The following is a 19,521-nucleotide window of genomic DNA, read 5'->3' as shown; positions in this document are numbered from 1 at the left end:
TAAGGTGCCAAATGTACTCTTATATACTGTGGGAATTGTGGAGCTGCTTGTTGTATGGATATATTAGTCAGATTACTCTAGAGAGCGTGAGCGTGTAATCCCGCAGTCAGAAGCTCATTGACTCCGATGGTTCTTATGATGCTACAGTACAGGCACCTCACTGCTAATTTTGAATGTCAAGTGTTTTACACGTACTATTGCATTGTAATTGTATCTGAATATGATATGTTATTTGAATGTTTGTATTTTGAATGACACCTTAAAATATTGGTTTAGTAACATTGACAACTTCTACCCTCCAAGTACGTATCATATCTCTGAGGCCCATTATATATTATTTTCCTTTTATGCAATTTTGTCCTTGCTAGTTGCAATTTAGCGGTCAAATTTAACAAATATCCCTTACATTGTTGGTTAATAGGTATCGATCAGATCCTCTCAAACACACATAGCACTAATATGTTCCTAAATTGTTCATGTTTTATAGTAAATCCTTTATTATTAGTACTGATATTTCATTTTTATAGTTGATTGAAATCATGCATGGTCTGTCATCTATAAGAACGCTAAAAGAAATATTATTTTGACATTCTTGTATATTACAATCCATTTTTGTTTTCATTATAACACGTCCAACATGAACCAATATTCAAACAGTACTGCCTCTTACACACACACACACACAAGTATATAACTACCATACTGGTTTCCATCGCTTTCACTACATTCTCCTCTCAGCTTAAAACCAATCCAATCTAATCCACTACCACAAGCGAAACTCATAGGAAGTTAATAATTTGATCTACCTTGCCAATGAATTTATGGCAACCTTTCAAGTCTCAACCATATTTCCTTTGAGGGATTCTTCAAATCAAAAGCGTATTCCTAAAGGAGTAGTTATTGTAGCAACCAATAATGCACCAAATGGCAAGGTGAGGCCACTTACTTCTCTTCCCAAGCTCCCAACCAGAAGTTTGGTTGAGGGCTTGGACATGAAAACTGGTGCTTACAAAATTCCAAGCTCCACTGTGCAAAAGGAAATTGATTCTAATCCTACCATTCATAGTACTAATTCTGCATTACATAGTAGTGCAAAACTTTGTGATCCAGTGGTGATGTCTGAGATATATGCAATCATGGAGGTAGTTGCTGATAGAGTGGAGATGCACAAGAACATTGGAGCACAGCGCGACAATTGGAACCACCTCCTTCTGAGTTCCATCAATGTGATCACTCTCACTGCTGCAATCATTGCAGGAATTGCAGCTAGCAGTACTACAAGTGCTGGAGTACCCTTTACGGCACTCAAGGTCTCTTCCGCTCTTCTCTATGTAGCAGCCACTGGAATGTTGGTGGTGATGAACATGATCCAGCCGTCCCAACTAGCCGAAGAACAGAGAATTGCTGCCAGATTGTTCAAGCAGCTTCATAGCCAGATTCAAACAACAGTGTCACTTCAAAACCCGAATTGAAGCAGAATTAGTACTATGAAGCTATAGAGAAAGTGTTGGCATTGGACAGGGCATATCCACTTCCTTTATTAGGTGAAATGCTTGATAAATTTCCCAAAACTGTGGAGCCTGCAATATGGTGGCCGCAACAGAAGCAGCTTAGCCGACGAGGAGTACCTGATCAAGGAATTGAAGGAAGATTGGCAAATAGATCCAACAGTTGGAGTGCAAAAATTGAAGAGGAAATGACAGAGATTGTTGGGGTATTGAAGAGCAAGGATGTGCCAGAGTACCTGAGGTTGACCGAGGTAGCCTTGAAAATTAACAGAATTCTAGCCATTTCTGGCCCTCTTTTAACAGGGCTTGCAGCTTTGGGATCTGCTTTTTTGGGTTCTAGTATTTTTGGAGTTTGGAGCGGGATGGTAGGAGTCATTGGGGGAGCTTTGGCAAGTGTGGTGAACACAATAGAGCATGGGGGTCAAGTTGGAATGGTGGTTGAAATGTATAGAAGCAATGCTGGTTTCTTTAGGCTCATACAAGAGACCATAGAAGCAAATTTAAGAGAAAAAGAAGTTGGGAGAAGGGAGAATGGGCAAGTGCTTGAAATGAAGGTGGCTTTGCATCTGGGAAGGAGCCTATCAGAACTCAAGCATCTTTCTGTCTTTTCTTATGGAAGCAAGCTGTTCTAGACTAGTAGACTTCTAGTGCATGTTATGTTGGTTTAACCCCTAAACTTGTTTAGTCTTGTGAAGTAATTTATGTTATCTATTTATCTAACGTCAAAGGAAATTTACAGTTTATCAATACATTGACATATGATTTTAGATGGGCTCCATATATTTGTAGACTAAATATATACAATGATTATTATACATGGAGTTGGTTTACCATTTCATACAGCCCCGCAATCAGCAGCACTGTTAGGTCTCAGGTTGAGATAATGCCTTGTTTAGTAAGGCTCAATATCTGATAAAATTCAAATTTTGCAAAGCCCATAAACATATTTTGATTAAAGAGAGCCCCAAAAGTGAACAAAGAAAAAACTCATTGTCACTAAAAATGATGGGCCCTAGCATTTTCTGGCTGAATATCGAGGCATTTTCTTGTCACAATAACTCTAGTCATTTATATTTTATAGTCAACAACAATTGAGGCTTCGTTTATAATAACTTCTATTGTCACTCAACATAATTGTTTAGTTGAACACTTTTAATTATATATTGTCACTCGATTAGTAGACCGAAGAGAACCTGATAACATTAGATTATGTGCTATGTGTTTTGCTGGGAAGTTACCAAGTGTCCTAATTGAAATTCCATTCCCTGATACTGACGCTTCCTGAAGTGCAGAGGAATAGCATTCGAAACTCTACTCCTCGGTCAAAATACAACTGCGCGATGAGATGTTGATTCCCAATTGGGCCACGCCAATCTCACTACCATTGGTCCATTTCCTTCCCCAGATATAACCCAAATTGAAGATCGTAGTATATAAACTATATAATACGTGGTGACCTTCTCATCTCATATTATCTCCAATTTCTTAATTCAGCTGGTACCAAACTTTGCGAGGAAAAGAGAGACATGGCGGATCTGTTCATCAAACAATCAAAGCAGTACGCTATGGCTCGGCCAGGTTACCCAGAAAAGCTGTTTCAGTTCATTGCTTCCAAGGCTGCCGCCCACGACCTTGCATGGGACGTCGGCACGGGTAGCGGCCAGGCTGCCCGATCCGTAAGTTTCTCTTCCAACATCCCAAATTCCCAATATTAATTTATTGGTTCCGGAAAGTGATGGTCTCCTTTTTTGTGAATGGGCAATTTGCTGTCTAAATTGCCTAATGATAAGAAACTAATATAGCATATTTCTCTTTTTTCGTATCATAAAGAAACTAATATAGCATATTCCTCTTTTTTCGTATCATTCGATTATTTTGCTTAGTTTTATTTGTTATTGTTGGAGCAATTTGGTCATTTATTGACTTATTCCATTCATACATTCAAACAAAAACAAATGTGTGACGATTGTGAGACTGGACTTAGCTTGAAGGTTTCGGATACGTATCTTTTTGATATAAGCTTTTCGGTTTTTATTCATTTCAGCTAGCTGAGATCTTCAAGAATGTGGTGGCCACAGACACAAGCCAAAAGCAACTTGATTGCGCTCCAAAACTCCCCAATGTTCGCTATGAGCACACTCCTCCAGTCCTGACCATACCCGAAATTGAACAAAAATTGGCCCCAAAATCAAGTGTTGATTTAGTGACCATTGCACAAGCCCTCCATTGGTTTGACCTCCCAAGTTTCTACGAACAAATGAAATGGGTGCTGAAGAAACCCAATGGGGTCATTGCTGCATGGTGCTACACTGTGCCTAGAGTTAACAACAATGTAGACACCGTATTCGATCGGTTCTATTCCATTGATGTCGAACCCTACTGGGATCGGGCGCGTAAATTAGTGGACAAGAAGTACAGCACTATTGATTTTCCGTTTGAGCCGGTTAGCGGAGAAGACAATACAGGACCATTCGAGTTTGCTACGGAGAGATCGATGGGTTTGGATGATTTTTTCACGTACATAAGGTCGTGGTCAGCTTATCAGACGGCTAAGGAAAAGGGTGTTGAGCTTCTGAGTGATGAGGTGATGGAGGCATTTAAGCAAGCTTGGAATGCTGATGGCGGAGATGGACAGAAGGCTGTGAACTATCCTATCAATTTAAGAATCGGAAGAGTGGGGAATTAGTGTTTGTTGATCGTTGGGGTTCTGTTCTAATGTTGGGTAGTGGGAAGTTGTGAAATGTAAACTCTTAAATTTCATAATAAGCAGGGGGAGGAAGCGTTCCGACAAGATCCCCCGAGCACGGATTAGTCTCTGGGCCAAGGAAGTCTTTGAGGACACCGTGTGATTGACAAATCAAAAAAAAAAAATTTCATAATAAGCATGATGGTAGTTTCGTTTTTGTTGAATGATGTAAATTTTATTCATAGAGACGAAAATGACACTTGAAATCCACCGATTCCAGTCCAATAGAGTTTTATTATTAAACTATTTTATTCTATCTTTTCATTTTTCTTTGTCAGCTTAGTGGGTTTAAGTGGTAGCACTTTGCTCTAACACTTGGGTGTTTTGGAGGCATTGCTCCCATGCTTGGTGTTCGCTTGATCTTGCCCACATTTAGTATTAGCTTGAGCTTGTCCACACTGCCAAAATTGTTGCATTTTATCCAAGAGAGGCAAACGGTGCCGACACCCATCTAAGCGAGGCTAACAGAGCCCACCTTATACAAGGGAAGCTAACTGTGGGCATAACAAGCGAGGATAACGGTGAACGTGCCCGTAACCATGGAAATAAGGCTAACCTGTCCATGTCTGGTGAAGGTAGAGGTGTCCATAACCCACACACGTGCAATCGAGGTAACAGTGCTCATGGCAGCGAGACTTAGCACATTGAAAAATCTATGTAAGAACCAATATTGAAAATTTTCTCTCAAAAAAATAATAATAATAATTTCAAGACGGTAATTTTTCACAAAAAATTATGGACTATGCACATGATTTTTTTATCCAAAATCACATATTTATTTAAGGATATCTCTATTTGTGTTTGATCCAAACTCTAGGTTACTTGACCTATTGGTAATAGGGTTCAATTAGAAGAATCTAGAGATTATCTTTTCTTGTATGGTTCAGACTCTATGCATTGTAATACTCTATATAAAGAAGCCCCTATTATCAATGAGAATACACAACAAATTTCTCTCAGTTTTTCCTAAAACACGTTATCAGCACGAAGCACTAATCCTGAAACCTCATATTCGTAGCCTTCAAACCACAGAAACCTCCGCCGCCCACCTTGAAGCTCTCACCTCCAGAAGCCCAGAACCGGCGGCGCTGTCCCCAGAACCGGCCCCCGGAAATACCGATGTTTGGCTCCAGTTTTGTTGCAGCTGGTCAACAGTCTATTTTCTTGAGCGGGCGTGCCAGCACTGTTTGGGTGCGGTCGTCGGGGTGTCCCTTGACCTGACTTCTTTCAAGAGATTGTGGACGAGGAGAGCACCAATCTCGTCGTGGGATTCTTTGTGCCTCGTGGCAAAGACTTTTGCTGAGCTTTCTGAGAAGACTACCGCGCAAGAAAAGAGACTGTTGACTAGCTGCAACAAAACCGGAGCCAAACATTTATAATTAAGTTGGCCATGGTTTTGATCATCTTTCCCATGACGTCCAGTACCATGGCCAAGGCTAAATTGATAATTAAGTGGGCCATGCCTTAATTGGTCCTCTGCATGATCATGATCATGATTATGTCCAGCAACAGAGTCACAATTAAATTGATTATGCATCTGCTTCTATTGATCTAGGGAATCAACATGGGCTGCATCTTCCCCCTATGCATCTGATCAGTAGCCACGTGTTTGGCTTGATCAGTGGAGAAATCAGTTATCTGTTCAGAGACAATTTTCTTATCAGAAGAACAATCTTGTTGATCCTCTTCTCCATAAGTAGCCTCTATGTAAGGCTGTGATTCACCAGTGAGGCCATTAGGTTGATTGCCACCTATAGGCAAGTCAGTCTTAGAAACAACCTCTTCGCGTGCAGGTTTTTGACGTTCCAATTCGCCTTGCTGCGAATTAGCCAAGATGGAACCTTCCTCGCGTAAGGTTGTGAACTCAGATGTGATGTTCGCGGCATGTTGAGTGGTCTGTTTGTCGCTGCTCAAGAAAAGCTTATGGAATTGTTCTCTAGCTTCTCGAGCGTTCTGCTCAATTTGTTGGTCCCAATCGCGAAACCTCTGCTCTGTTTTTGCGATCAAACTGGCCATGTCCCTGGCTCGCTTTTCTTTATGCCTCTCGATGTTGGCCATGATGATTGCGAGCTGTTCCTCAATGCTTGCCCCCTCTGGGATGGGAATAGGCATAAACTCATCATTAATGGCAGTATCGCCAGTGGTGGCAACATTGGCCATTTATTCACTTTAGGAATTTCTTTTGGTAAAGATTTTCCCCTGGGCGAACAAATGCAAAAAGACTCTAGTGTAGTCCCACTGGGCGTGCCAAAATGTTTGGCTCCAGTTTTGTTGCAGTTGGTCAACAGTCTCTTTTCTTGCGCGGGCGTGCCAGCACCGTTCGGGTGCGGTCGTCGGGGGTGACCTGACTTCTTTCAAGAGATTGTGGACGATGAGAGCACCAACCTCGTCGTGGGATTCTTTGTGCCTCGTGGCAAGGACTTTTGCTGAGCTTCTTGAAAATCAAAATCGACACTCGATGTTGTAGATCGAGCAGAGCGAGAACCACTGGGAAGTGAGGAGAACTTGCTAAAGCGTAACTTTATCTTGGCTGGTTTGCTAGGGCGTTACCCTTGCTTGGCTGGGTCTGTAACCGTTGTGGTCGCGGCACTACCGTCGGCTCCCGAGGAGACTAGGACCGAAGTACGTTGACAGAGGGTTTGGTGGCACTGAAAGTCGGCTTCTGAGAAGACTAGGACTAGGAGTGAGACCACCGGTAAGAGAAAGAGAAGGAGTGGAGTTGCTCTTAGAGAGGTTGCTCTAGAGAGAACTTAGATCATCTTAGAGATGTTTGTTGTGAATGTGTTGTTGTCCTTGTTGTCTTGTTTTTGCCTCTATATATAGGCTTCCAAGCAACACTATTTGGCCTTTAAACAAATCATAATGGAGCACTTAATGGGATCATGATGGAGCACTTATGAGATTATGGAATTGTTAGGTTCAAGCACTTAAACACTAATGGAATGTTAGGTTTAAGCACTTAAAACACTAATGGAATGTTAGGTTTAAGCACTTACTGCTCCAATTTTGCTGCAGCTATATCTCCACCAAGAACTCAAAATGGGCCTTCGACTTCTTCATATAAAATGATCCATAATGAGTGTAGATCATTGTGGAAAATTTTCAGAGCTTTCTTCCATGTGGTTGGGCCGGAAATGCTGCTGGACCTCTTACAGGTCCAGTTTTCCAGTTTTGCTTCTGCATAAAATTGGACTGATTGTTTGAATACCTTCCACTCAAAACTAGCTCTGGCACTCTTCATAAGAAATGATCCTTGGGCTTTCTAGATTTAATCTGGAAAGTTTTAGCTCATTTAGATTTCATTTGGTTAGTCTGCCGCCCCTCCTTCCTTGTTTAGCTCGATTTCTCCTTGCCGAAGTAGGAAAATGTGCTAAAGTTGACTTTTCATGCTTCCATGCTTCCATAGTAGGCTTTATTTAGCCTCTAAATATATATTTCGAGCTTGTCGACAATATATAGCTTGAGCCACTGATATTGGCTCAATTTCTCCAAGACGTGCCTTGTCAGGCCAAAATGTTCATTTTGGGTCCAAACAACCGATATCCTCTCTGCCCGGTTCGAAGCTTTCCTCCCGGCCTACTGCTACCAAACTCCACCAGCAGCTGCAGTCGGACCCCAGATAACCGGAGCAGAAAAATCACCACCGGAACCGGTCTAGAACCACACAAACCGGCCGCCTGAAGCAACTGAACCACTGAACCACCGCCTGCATCATCTGCCTCTGCTTCAGTCAACCAAGCCCATATCTGGTCAACCCTAGGCCCAGAACTCAGCCGAAGGCCCAGAAGCAGATCCGCCAAGCCCAGAAGCCCAGAAGTAGGCCCACTAACGTCAGCGTCCAGTCATCCCTCTAACGTCAGCATCCAGACTGCCACGTCAGCGTCCACGCAGGTGTCCAGTCAGCCTGCCACGTCAACATCCAGACTGCCACGTCAGCATCTGCGGTCAACGCATGTCAACCTTTTTCCGGCCATTTTCCGGCGACTTTTATGGCCATCTACAGTAACTTTTCCGGTCAAGAATTTCCGACCACTTTTTAAGGTAAATCTTTTCTAAAAGTTCCCGTTTTTGAAGTTTTTTTTTTTCAATTTCTTCGTCTTTTCTCGGGGACTTCCAACATCCCTTCTTCTACCCCCTTTTCTTCTTCATAGGGGAGACCAAAAGCCGAACTATGGGGGTTCGTGCTCGCTCCAAGCTTGGAGCTTGTAGAGTCCTCCAAACTTAGAGTTTGTTGAGAAGAAAATAATCGACCACATACATCATTGTTTCGATCTATCCAAAACCCCTCTTGGAATCGGATTTTTCTTGGAAGCGACTACGCTCAGAAAATCCCTAATTCCATATAAGCGACTACGCTCAAGAATTTAATAGTTTTTCGTGGTAGCCTTTTTCGCTCCGAAACTAACCCTAATCTTGTGTTGTTTTTCAGGATGAGTTACCTGAACAAGTTGAACTTTGTTCCACTAGAGACAACCGGCGCGGGATACCATAGGTGGGTCCAAGATGTGCGCCAACATCTTAAGGCTGATGGACTTCTGGAAGCCATCCAAGATGCTAGTCAGAACGTGCTCTCCATTGAGCAAGCTACTGCTTTTGAAGCAAATCAAGCTAAAGCCATCATACTCATGACAAGGCACATGAATGACGCGCTCCAAAGTGAATACCTCAATGAGGAAGACCCAAGAAAGCTATGGGTAGAACTTGAGCAGCGATTTGGCAACGTTCCTGACTCCCTGCTTCCTGATTTAGAAGTGTGATGGCATAGCCTCCGCTTCTGTGATTTCAAGTCTGTGCTTGATTATAACTCGGAAGCTCTTCGTATCAAGTCTCTGATGGAGTTTTGTGGCCAAACCATAACTGATACGATGTTGATCGAGAAGACTCTCTCTACCTTCCCCGTCAGTGCCCTTATGATTTCAAAGAATTATCGGATTGATGTGAAAGTAGGACGTATCACGAGGTTTCATGAGCTTATTGGAGCCATGAACGTAGCTGAAAAGCACGACAACATACTTGTGAAGAACTATAACGCTAGACCCGTGGGAACTAAGTCTATTCCGGAGTCTAACTATAGTCGCGCCCCCAAGGGAGGACGCAAGGAGCGAAACCCTAAGAGTATGGACAATTCTGGACGTTCTGGTCCATATTCTCGCCCTAAAGAGGAAGGAAATCGCCAAGAGAGGCGTGCACGGAACCGTGGAGGTCAACGTGTGAAGAGAGAGAGAGAGGCGGAGCCTTCGGCTATGGTTGTGACGCCACCAAGAGTAATAGTCGTCCAAATCATGCACCAAAGCATCTCGATCAAGGGAGCCTGACCATAAAGATGTTTGTCTTCGATGTGGATCAAGTGGACATTGGGCAAAGAAGTGTACTGCATCCTAGAACGTTGCCAAAGCATACAAGATGTATCGTGAAGCAAGGGAGGAAAATTACATGGAACAAGAAGATCAAGATGGAGATCTCAATCTAAGGGTGGAAGACTACAAGGATCAAGACCCAGAAACTGGCGATTTTGATTGAGTCTTTTTATTTTCCAAGAGATGTAGGCAATTGCCATATTACTTTTATAGTAGATGCCAATGATATTAGTCTTTATTCAAAGTAGGCGTACTCAATGTAAAAGTGATGTCTAGGAAGGTTTTGAGATAAGTGGTACTTAAGCGAGCTTTGCTCCACCGACATCTCTCTACTCACCTGGTCACATTTACATTGGAATTACCAAAAGAAGTTAGACGACTACCATTGTTTTGCATTAACTAGTTTATTGGATTAGATTTTCTTTGGTTAAAGAAACGATGATGTAATTCCGTTTGGCTTATTAATAAAAGTTGAGTTCTTTTCTTTATGACTCCTTTTTAATTACGAGCTTTTCTTTTAGGAATGGATGAACTTCAATGTCTTGCGGATAGTGCGACTACGCACACCATTCTACGACATAGGCAATTATTCTTAGAGATGTTGCCTACATATTCCTCTGTGACTACGATGGCTGAGCCATCAAGTTTAGTTCAAGGACATGGAATGGCCCAATTCCTTTTGCCCAATGGCACCTTGATTAAAGTCACTGAAACTCTCTACGCTCCTAAGGCAAATCGAACCTTATTAAGCTTTAAAGATGTAAGAGCCAACGGATTCCATGCGGAAACGCATAGTGAAAACGGAATAGAATTCCTTGGCATTACCACTAATGATTGCGGACGAAAGCGCATTTTAGAGAAACTTATGTGTCAATCTAGTGGACTTTATGTCACTACAATTCGACCAATTGAATCCAATAATGTCATCAGAGAAGATCTCTTGGATTCAGACACATATTGGCTTTGGCATGACCGATTAGGACATCCTAGTCGTGATATGATGCTCTGTATACTTAAGACTTCACACGGGCATCCTTTGTTCAGAGTGAGAAGAAGCAAGAATCAAAAATTGATTTCAGGACTTAGCAAGACCGCAAAAATTGCAGCTTCTGGCGCTGCTAGTGTCTTGGGCCACCGAAAGACCGCCTCTGTCCCTAATGATAACGCCATAAATGGCGCCAACCATGAGCATGATGCCATGGTTGCTCCTCCTTGTGGCCATGACGCCACACAAACCTATTTCCATGGCCCTAACGCCATAATGGGAGATGTAGTCACACACTTTGCTTCTAATAGCGCTACAGACGCTCCGGCCCAACCAAAATCCTCATTGGTTGCTTCTAAGGCCCCTCGCTCATTTTGCAAAGCCTGTTCCTTCGGGAAATTAGGACCGAGACCGTCCTATGCAAAGGATCCTAAAATACTCATTCCGTTCTTACAAAGAATCCAAGGAGATATCTGTGGACCAATTCAACCATCATGCGGACCTTTTAAATACTTTATGGAATTGGTTGATGCGTCGACACGCTGGTCACATGTCGCGATGTTGTCCACTCGAAATGCTGCTTATGCTAAACTCCTCGCCCAGACTATCCGTCTACGGGCTCACTACCCTGACCATCCTATTAAGTCCATTCGACTTGATAATGCTGGGGAGTTTACATCGAAAACGTTCGATGACTATTGCATGTCACTGGGGATTGATGTAGAGCATCCAGTTCTCCATATTCATACCCAAAATGGTCTCGCAGAAGCCGCTATCAAATGACTACAAATGATAGCGTGGACATTGGTTATGCGCACCAATCTCCCTGTTTCTGCTTGGGGATATGCAATATTGCATGCCTCGATGCTAATTCGTTTACGACCCACTGCAACCCAATCTTACTCTGCATTACAGCTAGTGATTGATATCTCGCACTTACGCATTTTTGGGTGTGCCATTTATGTGCCTATTACGCCGCCACAGTGTACTAAGATGGGTCCACAATGACGAATGGGCATATATGTTGGATATGAATCTCCAACCATCATCCGCTACCTTGAACCCTTGACAGGCAATCTCTTTACCGCTAGATTTGCGGATTGTCACTTTGATGAGACAGTCTTCCCATCGTTAGGGGGAGATAAGAACATAGATGTTCAACAAGAACGAAAGGAATTGTCGTGGTCTGTCCCTACTATGTCTCATCTCGATCCCCGTACCGCACAGTCCGAACTTGTAGTGCGAAGAATAATCGAACTCCAGAACGTAGCAGATACTCTGCCTGATGCGTTTTCTGATGTTGCCAAAGTGACGAGATCACACATACCTGCTGCAAACGTGCCTGCAAGGATCGATGTTCCGAATACTGGACATCACGCCACTCCTATGACACCAGGAGATGGCGCCATTGCCCAACATGGCAATGATGTGGCGTCTATGGCCGCAGGTCCCCCAAGGAAGCACGGTAGACCAATTGGTTCGAAGGATACTCGCCCTAGAAAGAGAGCGAATGATGCACAAACAAATCCTTTGATCATCGATACTCAAAATCCGTCCCATGAGAATGTTCCGGATTATGGTTATGTCCAAGAGACATCATTTGGGGACGCCTTAATGTTAGAACCTATCCCTGAGAACGTAGAGATCTCTGTAAATTACACTAGTGTACATGGGACGTGGGAAAGAAACTCCATCATCATTGATGATATATTCGCGTATTTAGTGGCGCGTGAGATTATTGAGACCAATGACATCGAACCACGCTCCGTTGATGAATGCCAACGTAGAGCTGATTGGCCAAAATGGAAAGATGCGATCCAGGCAGAACTTGATTCTCTAGCAAAAAGAAAGGTATTTGGCAATGTTGTACCAATACCGCCCAACACCAAACCAGTTGGTCACAAATGGGTATTCGTTAGAAAGTGTAATGAGAAAAACGAGATTGTAAGATACAAAGCTCGCCTTGTGGCACCAGACTTCTCACAACGCCCTGGAATCGACTACGAGGAGACCTATTCTCCTGTAATGGACGTCATTACGTTCCGCTACCTTGTCAGTTTGGTAGTTTCCGAAAAACTGAACATGCAGCTTATGGATGTGGTTACTGCATATCTATATGGGGATCTAGATACGGAAATATACATGAAGATTCCAGATGGAATTCAGTTACCCAAATCAAGTGGCTCTAAACCACGGAGCGCATTTGCGATTAGATTGAAACGCTCATTATATGGATTGAAACAATCCGGACGGATGTGGTATAACCGTCTAAGTAACTACTTGATTGGAAAGGGATATGTCAACAATGAACTATGCCCATGTGTGTTCATAAAAAGGACAAGTTCCGGATTTGCAATAGTAGCGGTTTATGTTAATGACATGAACATAATTGGCACCCTTAAAGAGTTAAGGGAAACCGCTGAACACTTGAAATCCGAGTTTGAGATGAAAGATCTTGGGAAAACACGGTTTTGCCTCGGTTTAGAACTTGAGCACCGTAGAGATGGTATCCTGATTCATCAATCAGCATATACCCAAAAGATGCTTAGGCGTTTCAACACTAATAAGATTAAGCCTTCAAGCACCCCAATGGTCGTCTGTAGTTTTGATCCAAAGAAAGATCCATTCCGTCCAAAAGATGACGACGAAGAAGCACTAGAGGCAGAAGTGCCATATCTAAGTGCAATAGGCGCATTATTGTACTTAGCACAATGCACAAGACCGAATATCTCATTCGCTGTGAACTTGCTAACTAGATATAGCTCAGCTCCAACACAACGTCATTGGACTGGTGTTAAAGATATCTTTCAATACCTAAGTGGTACGATTGATATTAGATTGTTCTATCCCTACAGAGAGAAGATGAATTCGGACCCATCTAGTGTCAGGGACGCCACATATGGTGGACCGCGTTTCATCTCCCCACCCCAAAACGATATAAGTGTTTTGGAAGGTTTTGCTGATGCTGGGTACCTCTCTGACCCACAAAAAGGTCGCTCCCAAACTGGTTATGTTTTCGCCATGGGAAAGACCGCGATATCTTGGAAGTCTACAAAGCAGACTTTAGTCGCTACCTCTTTGAATCATGTAGAGATTATTGCTCTTCACGAAGCAGTTCGTGAATGTATATGGCTTCGATCCATAGTTACGCATGTTCGAAGCAATTGTGGTTTGAAGTCTAGCACAGATGAGCCAACGAGCATTTATGAGGATAATGTTGCTTGTATTGAACAAATAAAGCAAGGCTACATCAAAGACGACGACACCAAGCATATATCGCCCAAATTCTTCTATAATCAGCAACAACAGAAGCTCTTCAAGATCAAAGTGAACCAGATTCGATCTGAGGACAATGCGGCAGACTTGTTTACTAAGTCATTGCCCAAATCCACGTTCGAGAAACATGTGGCAAGAATTGGCTTGCGGAAATTATCTGAACTCCCATGATCGTAGTCATCAGGGGGAGGCACAGACATCAGGGGGAGATGTCTACATGTTCATCTTGAATCGTGAAGGGTGTGTTGTGCTCTTTTTCCCCTTCGACTGAGGTTATTTTTGTCCCATTGGGTTTTTGTTACTCGGCAAGGTTTTTAACGAGGCAACGAGAGAAGCACCGCGTTTGGACAACACAAGAGGGAGTGTTTAAGGATATCTCTATTTGTGTTTGATCCAAACTCTAGGTTACTTGACCTAGTGGTAATAGGGTTCAATTAGAAGAATCTAGAGATTATCTTTCCTTGTATGATTCAGACTCTATGCATTGTAATCCTCTATATAAAGAGGCCCCTATTATCAATGAGAATACACAACAAATTTCTCTCAGTTTCTGATTCCCTAAAACAATATTCTTATTTTCTCACCAAAATCTTTTTTAAGTAATTCTAGAACTGATAAAGCTCAAAATCCCGATTTGATTTTTTTATATAATTTTCAAAGTCAAACAACAGAGCAAATTATAAAATAGTCAAAACAGGATTTTTGTGACCCGTCACTTGGTGCAACTTCTAAAATTATTGGTTTACCAATGATAAAATTCTGGTACAAGAGAATTTCAATAAAATGACAAGGTGTTAATAAAATTTGACCTTTTTGACATGTCATGGCATGCCACTAGTACTATTCCCTTTAGATCTCTAAAGTCTAAAGTATGATCATGTTTTTCATAGTTTCCCATTACACTTCTAAAGTATGAATGTATGATTATGTTTTTCATGGTTTGAAAGACAAATATCGTGCTGTTGGGTGATATACTAAATCTTAATTCTTGTTTTGCTACCTTTCCTATGTGCAAGCAAGTGAATTAATTCATGAGAATAAGTAGGTTATATGTATCCTGACCTAAAAAGTAGGCTATATGTACACAGGAATCTCTACTATAATTATCGTGACGGATAATTTATTATCGGCATACATTTCATTTTTTCTAACTTGAATGGCATGTAAAGTGTATTTGATGATCCTAACATGACAATAAACTATAAATGCATAAGAAAACCTTAGCACTTTTTGAATTAGAGCAATTGTATATTCGTCACAAGCCTTAGATTTCAGTTATTGATGAACAAATATATATATATATATATATATATATATATATATATACATCGCTTCTCCATTGCGGACGTCCGCAGTTTTTCTTAGGTACGGATTTTAGGTTTTGACCCACTTTTCGATCATATTTTCACATCTTAACCGTTCAGTTTTTAGGTCCTAATGTATAGATCACCTCTGCAAAATTTCAGCCAAATTGGTGATCGTTAAGGCATACAAAACTGCAGTTTACAACAATGTACACGAACGGTTCCGGTTCGGCAGATTTAGTTCGTTCGTGTAAATTGCAGTTTTGGATGCCTTAACGATCACCAATTTGGCTGAAATTTTGCAGAGGTGATCTATATATTAGGACCTAAAAACTGAACGGTTAAGATGTGAAAATATGATTGAAAAGTGGGTCAAAATTGGAAATCCGTACCTTTTTTCTTAGGTGCGGATATCTGTACCCTTCCAAGCTTCTTCATAATCATAATAATTAAAAGATAGGTCTCTGCATTTGTGATAGGTGAACGGAGGATCACCCCATTGGGAAAGAGAAATGATACGGACTATGTATAGAGAATGATATAGGATCTTAATTAGTTGGATCATTTGTGTCATGAATAGGCTTAATGGTGACTGATTTGGTTTCAAAAAGAATATCTCTATAAAATTTTAATGACTTGGTAGGGTGACTAGGTAGAAAGTGAAAACCAGGAGGGTAATAAGTTTTAACTAAGGACATTGAGTTTTTAAGATGACTCATGGTTGGTTCAACGTAGAAAAGATGATGACTAGTTCTCAAGTAATAGGGAGAGGTTTTTTTGTAATTTGTTTGAGAATCAGATTTGAATGGGTCATATTGGTTGACTAGGGCTGACTGGTATATATATATATATAACATTTTATCAGCAATTGTACACGTTTTGATTAATTGAGTAATCATGTTTAGAATAACTAAGATGCTGGAGAAAATTAATTTTGACGACACATTTGTACTTTTGCACATAAGAATACACTCTATTCATTGTCAACATCGTCACCAAGATTATTAGACTTATTCTTGGACTAAAAGTCCGAAATTGCAATAGAAATAATATATTCAACATTATTATTTATCATATGATATCTTATTTTCAATACTTGAGAATTAAAAAGAAACTTAAACTATATGTTAGGATCAAAATTCGTTAAAATGCTTGAACTAAAGAAGATGAAAATATCTGTGAAAAATGTGGATTTAGTTCAGAAAACGAGCCTATTAAAAATTTTAAAACTAAAAATATCTGCAAGTCTCCTTTGGAAACATGTGTATAACCACGTTATATTAATAATATTGTATTACTTTGCATGATCTTACTTTTGGTTATTGTGCTTTTCCTTGGGGCCAATTATAGCTCTAAAACGCCAATCATGCTCATTCCCCAAATTAGTAGTCCCAATCCAAGCCGGTAAGAAACTTAATGATAATAAGCGTGTACATTTAAAAGGGTGTACCTATAAAAAGATGGTAATTCTGTCACCAACCTATGCATATTCTACTACCAGTGACACATGCATCTCTAAAAGGCCGAAAGCATTAGCGCTTTCTTTGCTTGCCAACTGCGCCTTTATGATGGTTCTGGGTTACCCACACCAACTAATGTGTGAAAAGTGATCCAGTAAATAAAAAAGCAGAAGAAAGAAGAAGAAGAACCTAGACCTGGCCTAACGTGGTCTACATGATGACTCCAAATGGCAACTGGGAGGGGTTTTAATATAAACGATAAGATAGTATTACTACTACTATCCTTACTTATCATCACAATTACTATAGCACCACCACCACATCACTTGTTCATCTAAAAATGAACATGGAGGCTTAGTTGTTTTCTCTTTTCTTTCCTCACACTCCATCTCTTTGATTAATTCCGTAGAATCCGTACAGTCCATCCTTGAACATCAAAAACCCACAAACAGTTTTGTCATTCTGATTCAGCTTTGAGACACAAACATTGATACATACTCTTGTTTTTGTTCAAGATGATTCAGCTACTGTTCATAGTGATCATCTCAGAGATGGCTCTGATTCTGGCGTGTTTGTTCAAGACCCCATTGAGGAAGCTTGTGATAATGGGCCTGGATCAGATCAAGCGAGGACGTGGGCCTGTGGTGGTGAAGACGGTGGCGGGAACGGTGTTTGTGGTGTTGTTGACCAGCCTCTACGGTGTGATGACGATCAAGAAGAGTGGGATGACTGGAACCGATGCGGTAGGGATTCTTAGTCCCACGGATCAGATCCTCATGTTCAAGCACCTCCTTGAAGTCACTCTAATGGGTACGTCGGTAATTCTAGTTTTTTGGAATTGGTGACATTTGGGCTCATTTGGTATTGAAATTTGATTGCTTTGATGTGTTTGGGAATGATATGGATGTTAAAGAATGCAACTTTGATATTGATGATATTAACTTGGAAGTGAAAATTGATGTGTTTTCTGGATCGTGTTGAGTCGGTGACATTTTAGCTCGTTTTGTTGCCATAGGAATATGATTGAATCTGAATTGCTGTGTTGGTGGTTTCATATTTATTATGTTTACTGTCTGTTCACAATCATATGCACTCAGACAGCTTCAAATTCTACAATGGTCACCCGATGATTGGATACGAAAACTTCAATTATCCGAACACTATTTAGTTTGTTGATACAGAGTCAGAGTACTAAGGACACCATTTTGTTTCACTGGATGGTGAAATATGAGATGTGCGTGTTAAGACTGTGATGCCAATCATGTCATTAGCCTATTTACCACCAGACAACCCTTTAGAGTAGCAAATCAAACTCTTCTTTTAAACTCAGTGGAAGGATTAGAATGTGCTTAGACTCTTGCATGCCTTATGTTTGTCAACAATGCATTTTCAGTTTTCATTGTGCCATTAGTAAAATGGTTTGATACTTTGATATAACATGCAACCAGTTAAGGAAACAAAATGTATGCGAGTTTCTTGTACTTGTAACTAATGTTTGTTGACTTCTTTGTTTTTTTCTGCACTGTCTATCTCTTTCCGTCCTGTCTGACAGCTTGCATTGCTGTCTTCATTCGTTATTCTTATTAGTCACCAGTTTTCTTCATTTCAGTAGAAACTCTACAGTGTTTCATGTTAATGTTTATTGAGTTAACAGTTGGTATCTGATACTGCTCACTGATATTCTTGTTAGCCACTGATTCACCCATTTGAGTTACCATTTGCTGCAGGTTTCTTCTTATTCCTTGTCCTTATGATAGACAGAATACACCACTACATTAGAGAGCTTCGTGTACGAAGAAAGACCATGGAGGCCATAAAGAAACAGAGCCGAGGATCTGAGGATGGGAAAGCTGGTGGTTTGGACGAGATCAAGGCCTTGGAGAATGAGATGAATACATCGCGCTCAAGACTCAAACAACTAGAATCTGACATTGAGACAAAGACGAAAGAAGCTCAGGCTGCAGAAGCCAATGTTGTTACTCTAAGGAAACAATCTGAAGGCTTCCTTCTTGAGTATGATCGTTTAGTTGAAGAAAACCAAAATTTAAAGAACCAATTGCAGTCGTTGGCACATTCCGGTAGCAAGAAAGATTCATAAGGAATTGGCCATCTTATGAGAATTTTTATTTATTTCTTCAGATTTCTAATTCTTCATATACTAGATGTTTGGGAGTTTCAGGATGGATTTATTTATTACATTGTTGTCATATATACATCGTCAGTGTGGAGAAAATGGGATAGAAAAAGAAAAGTGAAAAGGAAAAAGGAAACAAAGTAAGCAGGCTCATTACTTGTTGTTAAAAAGAAGTTGATTGTTGAAGTAGAATGAAGCAATTTTGTCTTGAAAAATGATGATATAGTTTGAAGGTAATAAACTAATATCAGAGTTTTCACTAGATTCTTTTTTGTCTTTTGCAAATATGGTCGATTTTCTTGCAAGCAGCGTGTAACTATTTTGGATTTAGGGGAAGAGATACAAATAAATGTTGCTTGGTAATGAATGATTTTGGATAAATTGTTTTGATTGCGTACACTTTGGTTAGTAGCAGCGTTCTGGTTAAACAGAGTACAGCATACAGTGTATGACTATAGTTACAAAGCTTCCAATTAGAACTAGGTAAAAACACTGATGATTTTTATTAATAGGAAACATGAACGTCTCTGTTTTCCAGTTACTAGAAAAGATGAAAATTCATAATTGCGGAACCTTTTTAATCTGTTCAAACTTCAAAGGCATGCTCATGAGGTTTATGAACTAAGCTTAATATGAATTGGAGCGGGATTCAGAGGCAGAATGCCTGGAGCTATCACTTGAGAATCCCAGAAGGGCGAGTTTTATGAGCAGTGCAGTCTTCCACAAGCTTTCTGAGTACCTTCAATCCTAG

At 40.8% G+C, this 19,521-nt stretch overlaps 3 protein-coding genes across 4 annotated transcripts; all 3 read left to right on the top strand.

Moving 5' to 3' along the window:
- Positions 1-735: 735 nt before the first annotated feature.
- Positions 736-2,257, top strand: LOC112201467 (probable F-box protein At4g22030). 2 transcript variants are annotated; one of them, XM_024342343.2, is made up of 2 exons: positions 736-932; positions 1,088-2,257. In XM_024342343.2, the coding sequence occupies exon 2, from the start codon at positions 1,550-1,552 to the stop codon at positions 2,138-2,140; it is 591 nt and encodes a 196-aa protein (XP_024198111.1). In that variant the 5' UTR covers positions 736-932; positions 1,088-1,549; the 3' UTR covers positions 2,141-2,257. The 2 variants fall into 2 exon arrangements, with proteins under 2 accessions (XP_024198111.1, XP_040363321.1); XM_040507387.1 differs by having other exon boundaries at positions 740-932.
- Positions 2,258-2,963: 706 nt separating this feature from the next.
- LOC112167237 (putative methyltransferase DDB_G0268948) lies at positions 2,964-4,464 on the top strand. Its single transcript, XM_024304225.2, has 2 exons — positions 2,964-3,184; positions 3,553-4,464. The coding sequence occupies exons 1-2, from the start codon at positions 3,035-3,037 to the stop codon at positions 4,192-4,194; spliced, it is 792 nt and encodes a 263-aa protein (XP_024159993.1). The 5' UTR covers positions 2,964-3,034; the 3' UTR covers positions 4,195-4,464.
- Positions 4,465-16,812: 12,348 nt separating this feature from the next.
- Positions 16,813-19,027, top strand: LOC112202061 (B-cell receptor-associated protein 31). Its single transcript, XM_024342962.2, has 2 exons — positions 16,813-17,446; positions 18,364-19,027. Exons 1-2 carry the CDS (start codon positions 17,152-17,154, stop codon positions 18,732-18,734), a joined length of 666 nt encoding a protein of 221 aa, XP_024198730.1. The 5' UTR covers positions 16,813-17,151; the 3' UTR covers positions 18,735-19,027.
- Positions 19,028-19,521: the final 494 nt, after the last annotated feature.

Source organism: Rosa chinensis, chromosome 5, assembly GCF_002994745.2.
Source record: "Rosa chinensis cultivar Old Blush chromosome 5, RchiOBHm-V2, whole genome shotgun sequence".
Lineage (NCBI taxonomy): Eukaryota > Viridiplantae > Streptophyta > Magnoliopsida > Rosales > Rosaceae > Rosa > Rosa chinensis.
This window is presented reverse-complemented; position numbering and strand designations above follow the sequence as displayed.

Excerpts from the sequence above, each read along its gene's own strand:
- LOC112201467 (XM_024342343.2), top strand. The coding sequence starts at position 1,550 with ATGCTTGATAAATTTCCCAAAACTGTGGAGCCTGCAATATGGTGGCCG.
- LOC112167237 (XM_024304225.2), top strand. The coding sequence starts at position 3,035 with ATGGCGGATCTGTTCATCAAACAATCAAAGCAGTACGCTATGGCTCGG. Across the intron at positions 3,185-3,552 it reads GCGGCCAGGCTGCCCGATCC|CTAGCTGAGATCTTCAAGAA; the intron begins GTAAGTTTCTCT and ends TATTCATTTCAG.
- LOC112202061 (XM_024342962.2), top strand. The coding sequence starts at position 17,152 with ATGATTCAGCTACTGTTCATAGTGATCATCTCAGAGATGGCTCTGATT. Across the intron at positions 17,447-18,363 it reads CCTTGAAGTCACTCTAATGG|GTTTCTTCTTATTCCTTGTC; the intron begins GTACGTCGGTAA and ends CATTTGCTGCAG.